Source organism: Callospermophilus lateralis, chromosome 10, assembly GCF_048772815.1.
Source record: "Callospermophilus lateralis isolate mCalLat2 chromosome 10, mCalLat2.hap1, whole genome shotgun sequence".
NCBI classification, from domain to species: domain Eukaryota; kingdom Metazoa; phylum Chordata; class Mammalia; order Rodentia; family Sciuridae; genus Callospermophilus; species Callospermophilus lateralis.
This window is the reverse complement of record NC_135314.1, coordinates 96,733,685-96,739,684: the sequence shown is the minus strand read 5'-3', so window position 1 is coordinate 96,739,684 and position 6,000 is coordinate 96,733,685. Positions and strand designations below refer to the sequence as shown.

Genomic DNA, 6,000 nt, shown 5'->3' with positions numbered 1-6,000 from the left:
TAAGAATCTCAAACTAGCTTAAGAAAAAAAGGGGTGGGGTGGTGGGGAGCTGGGAATTTATTGGCAAATAGTCAAATGACGTCAGACCCTGGGAATCTGAACATGATTCGCTTTCTTGTGTCTCTTGTTTCTCATTTTCCTACCATGTTTTTCTCCTCCTCCTTTTTCCCATTCCTGCTCCTTTTTCTGTGCTGGCCTAATGTTTTCCTGCTGCAATTGGGTTTTCTCTATGAGGAGAAAAGTATGTATTCTTGACAGCTCGGATGTGTTTGCTTCATGCCACAATCCAAGCAGCCAGAGGGTATTTCTCTCATCCAGGCTTAAGAAGAAATCCCAATGCAAGAGGCTGCAAGGCTATTTGGGGACTTATCCCTCCTTTTCTATGACCTCCTATAAGGGGTGCAAAAGTTTGGTCTAGCTCAGGTTTTGGGCCCACTCCTGTGGTACCAGGATCTGCTACAAATAAAGAAGAGAAAAGCAGGTGGTGTGCAGAGAAAAGCACAGAGCTCATTCCCCATATCCACCGGCCTTCTCATGGAACAAGAGTCAAAGGGAGACTTGGAAAGTCAAGGGTTAAATGTCTTCTCTCATATATGGAAGTTGAAGAGTACAAAGAAATTAAAAAAAAAAAAAAAAAAACAGAGATCTTGAGGAAATAGAACAGTAGATAGGAGCCGAGGACGAAGGTGGAGGGAGGGAGGGAGGAGAGGAGACAACGGGTAAGAAAGAGGTAATAAAATTGACCAAATTATTCTATGTGTATACATGAATATATGGCAATGCACTTCAATTTTGTGTGTGTGTGTGTGTGTATAAAACTGTAATGCATCAGTTAAAAAATTAATAAATAAAATAAAGACCAGTGGAGTAGAGGAAGGGAATCAGGTGGAGGGAGGAGTGGAAGGGAGGAGCTATTACTAGGAAATAGAGAAGATTGTTCTATGTGTATGAATGTCATAATGAACCCCACTGTTATGTGTAACCATAATGCACTAAAAAGAGTCAAAGGAATTTCAAAGAGGATGTTGCACCTATTCTTCAACTTTGGGAGGGCTCTCCTGACACATAATTGATTATTAAATATATTCTGATTTGAAAACCTAGCTTGATTTTCACAGCTTCATCGTCTGTTTCTCAAGAAATGATTTATTTTTCATCCTACAATTGAGCTTCAAGGACAGACATACAATGCTACCTCTTGCTCCAATATTCCCTTTCTCTGATCAACTCATTCCAATTTCTTAGTTCCTCCTCAAGACTCTGTGGTTGAGATTTCACTTATTTTTAACTCTCTAAAGATTTGTTACTGTAAATTTTAAACACACCTTCTTAACACATGAATCTCAGAATATGACACAGACAATAATCCAAATGACCCTGCATATATTTGAAATTAAAGGTAGAATCAGATTTACCTGGAAAGAATTCTTAGCTCTGTCACTAATTTGTTGTATGCTATTGAAGCAATCAAGATTGTACTTAGAGAAGAAGTATAAGACATTCAATTAAATAAACATATATTGAAGATCTGCTGTACATCAGTGGTTAGGACACAGCAATGAATGGTATGTCTTGACTCTCTCAATCATATATGGCTTGGAGAAAATAGACAAGTTTATAGGCTGCTTTCATACCCTGTGATATGAAATGGATGTGCAGATACTATAGGAAGACAGAGCAAGGATTCAATCTGGACATCCGAGTGAGTTAAATTCCCCTCTTCCCAGAGGAATCACTATATGAAACCAAAGCAATCAGCCAGGCAAAGCAGCAAAGAGTGAATAAAGGGAAGAACAGTGTTTCTGGGGGAAATTATTTTTCAGATGTACCATGATACAAATGAGCATGATTTGAAGGAGCTAAATATTATCTGGGTATCAGTCAGGAATCTTCAGGTAGCAAGTAACAGAAATTCATTTGTAACTGATCAAAGTATGAAGTAAAGTGTTTTGCTCATCAACAGTTTTTTTGTTCATCACAGTTTTTTCATCACTGTGACCAAAATCCCTGAAAAGAACAACTTAGAAGAGGTGAAGTTTATTTGGGGCTCATGGTATTAGAGGTCTTAGTCCATAAATGGCCAACCCCATTGATCTGGGCCCAAAGAGAGGCAGCACATCCCGGGGGAAGGGCCCACAGAGGAAAGTCTCCCACCTCATGGCGGGGTTAGGAAGCAGAGAAAGAAATGGGGAAGGGGCTGCCAGGAAGATGAACCTTCCAGGGCAAACATCTAGTGACCCTCCTCTTCTAACTATGCCCCACCTGTCTACACTTATGACCCAATTCGTCCAGTCAAATGAGAATGGACTGATTAGTTTACAGGTGTCAGAATCTAATAATTTTACCATCGAATTTCCTGCATGAACAGGAGCTTTGGTTGAGATACCTCATACCCAAACCATAACATAAAACAACCTGTAAGTAGACTGGGATGGCGTTAGTTATAGAGAGATCTGGGATTGGAAAAATGCCACAACTCTTTTATCTCTGCTTCTACCTTTTGCTTCTTTTCATGGGTTAGATTTTTTCCTCTACTTCACTTGTTGACTGTTTTCTCCATACAATTAAGTAAATGAGCACTGGAAGCTAGATTCATGAAACAATAGCTTTTCCATTAGAGAGGAAATATGAGGGGTTATTTTCTGTTTGTTCTAGCCTGTAAAAATACAAAGCATTGTGAGGGTGATGTTTTACCCACCTAGCAATTGAATGAGTTAGCCTGTTAGTTTCCAAATGTTAGCAGAAGTCCCTAGGCTGTTCAGGCAGAAACAGAGGATTTTTTGCTCATATGATACAGCAGGTAGCATAGGCTTCGTGTTCACATCAGTTCCTTTGGTTTACAAGTGTCATGGGGATAAGTGGATGTTAAAAACAGTGGGTTTGTGTCACAGCTGAGGATCCCAGATCTCAGGAAACCTTCACTTCATAAAGTGAAATGCTAGCAAACCTATTCAGGTTTTGTACTGAAGGGAGACATCATCTTCTTTATCCAAATCAGAGGATCAATCTGCTTTTTGACACAGAGGGAAATGTCTCTAGCTTCCAAGGAGGATTGTTATGCAAGGGTCCTTTCAGGTAGTCCAGGATAAGAATTGTCCTACAGTGTATAGGAATACTATAGATTGCCTTCCAGCAAAAAAATCCCAGAGAAGGAAATAGAATTGATGTGTCTGGGGGGTCAAGTGCCTAAACTGATCATGTACTTCTTTTCAGAGAGATGAAGTCCAATTATTGGCTCTGGTTAAGTCAATTTTTCCAACCAGAGGCTAGGGCCAAGGTTGTTTACCAAGATGTTTGAATGTGCTCGACAAAGATGATTCCAGTAAAAGAGTTTATATTATCAGCCTGGTTTGCTAGCACTTCACACACTCCTTGTACTATGAAGACATTCAACGCATTCAAATAATTTTCCTTCATAAGAATGAGTCACTGGTATCCATGGCTAAGATAATTGTTACTATGTTTGAACAGAGGTGGCTGTTGTTTTTCCCCCTTCTGCTGATTGTCACTGATACCAAATCTTTTGACTTTCAGTTGCACCAAAGTCACAGATTAATTGGCAGAATAAATACAAGTGGTATTTTCAGCTATTAATACAGGTCAGCTCAGTCTTAGTTCTCCTGCAAACATTGGTTACAAGGGCACCCAACATGGTGCCAGACATTGACCAGAAAGGTTCTGACTGCTACTTCCTTGGGGGATTTAATGTATTTTTTTTAATTGTGTGTGTATACATGACACTACCATATATTTTCTATCCATTTCTTTTTTTTTTCCTCCCAGAACTAACTTGATACAATAAAATTTGAGCTCTATATTTAATGTAAGGGGGAAAAAATCCAACTGTCAATCCAAGTGGAAAAAGATAAGGAAAATAGAAATGGGGGGGAGGAAGGCATTTTATAACTCATTAATTCATATCAGTATCTCTAAATATGTTTTTTTTTTATGAAAAAGAACTGAAAAATGTTAGATCAGAAACTAATAAGAAATCACACATTTTAAAAGATTTAGCACTTGCTTTTAGAGCTTTATTGACTATTACCTGTTTCAATATGTTTCAAATAATTAAATACTGCAACTGGGACATTAAAAATACAAACTAATTTACCAAAATAATTGTATTCTGAATATTATGTACAATATTATACATTTTACATTACATAAAAGGGTTTCTATACATAAAGGTAAGATTTGATTCATCATCATTGGAAGTCCAAAATACATTTGAACAAAACATTCCTATGCATACATACACAATTGCTCAGCTGGGATAATCAAAACCATACATGGGTGCGGTTATTAAAAAATAAAATTACATTCATATAATAGTGGTAGAAAATGAAATTTGTTTTTATTACTTTAAAAGTATTATTTTAAAAACCACACACATGAATTATATAACCTAGTTCTATACATTTAAAAATATTTATGCTTGTAACTGAAATATGTTATTTCAGGGGAAGTTTTTGACTTTTAATTTCCTTATTTTATGGGATTTTTTATAATTCATAGTCATTAAACTAGCAAAAAGCATGCTAGTGCCCAGCAAGTAGAAAAGCCACAAGGGCCTATCTTATCACTGTGTATATATTTCACCACATAATTTTGAAAAATAATCCTATGAAGTTGTACAGTTTGGTATGCCTTCATATTCATAATTGGCATCAAAGTGATTGTATATTGAGGCACAGAGATTAAGGGAGAAATACATACTGTGGTGAGGAACTAGATACTGAAAGACACATATCATTAGGTGACTTCAGAAAAAAATATCATCGTGAACAGGTGCTTATGTATAAAACAACCACACACACACATCAATTTTCTTTTTAGGCAAGTTTTGTCTTTCAAAATTGTGGATACAATGATGTGTCTGTTACACCTTGTTTGAACACTGAAATACCAAATTAAGTACATGATGCTGCCATACAAGTCTTGATAGCATCTCACTTTGAAGCTTGATTTCCCTCAAGCAGAACAGTTGTGATTTGAAGTAATACCAAACATTTTCTTAACTGATCTGAAATGCTTGAAAAATAGTACATTTACCCTGCAACAACAACAACAACAACAAAATGGCTTTCCATTTTGAAATCTGTATGTCATTCTGTATAGAACTCTCATTCCAGAGATATACAGACTGGTGAAAATTCTACCAGAACTATACACAAGAGCCTCAGAAGAGCAGCAATCAGTAAAACTAGCCATTCGCCTTAGAGTTTACACAGCACTTTTACAATATGTCTTGTTTTTTCAATTCTGTATTATATGAAAGGCAAATGAAAGAACACCTGGAAACTAGAAGACAGGAAGGTAACAAGTTGAAACATACACCAAAGCAGTGCTCTTTCCAACATCACAGATTTGAGAGAAATGAGAATCAGAGCCTAAGGTACGCTTTACTGTTTTTCTTCTTGGTCATGATTAGCCTGTATATAAAAGTTCTACCCTACGTTATCAAAATATATTCATATAAATGTATGAGCATTTCTAATACAAAAGTTAAAAAAAGTCTAAATTCTTTATTTTTTGTAATTAAATATCCTAGAGTTCAGTAGGCAGATTCCGAAGCAGCTTGAAAAATATTTGTTGGCCGAGCACTGTCCGGAAGTTGGGCACAGCTACATTTCAGCTCTGCGATGGGATTTCTCAGCAACGGCAGCCCCATCTTCCTCCTCTTCCTCCTCCTCCTCATAGTGTTCCTCTCTACCTTTGTGGTGGTTGTCCTCTCTAACTTCTTGCTCTTCTCCATCGTTGTTCTTATCATCAGCCTTATCATTAAAAGAAAAAAGAAAAACTAAGAAATAGGGAATAGAGCAAGTGATCGACAATTGCTCTAAAACAAACAAGGTGCGAATTCATTCAGTTTGGGAGAAACGGAAGAAAAATGATCCTATAGGCAACAGTGCTACAGCCTCTCCTGATCAGCATGTGGTCAGTCTCCTAATTCTAGGTCGACCTCTTCAATTCAGGGGCACCTTACAGGTATCCTCCACT

At 37.2% G+C, this 6,000-nt stretch overlaps 1 protein-coding gene across 3 annotated transcripts in view; it reads right to left on the bottom strand.

Moving 5' to 3' along the window:
* Positions 1 to 4,025: 4,025 nt before the first annotated feature.
* Positions 4,026 to 6,000, bottom strand: part of Golim4 (golgi integral membrane protein 4) — a 76,152-nt gene continuing 74,177 nt past the window's right edge. For all 3 annotated transcript variants that reach the window (XM_076867280.2, XM_076867281.2, XM_076867282.2), the window contains one exon: positions 4,026 to 5,774. In XM_076867280.2, the coding sequence (XP_076723395.1) occupies positions 5,625 to 5,774 (150 nt within the window). In that variant the 3' untranslated portion in view covers positions 4,026 to 5,624. The remainder of the gene's footprint in view (positions 5,775 to 6,000) is intronic.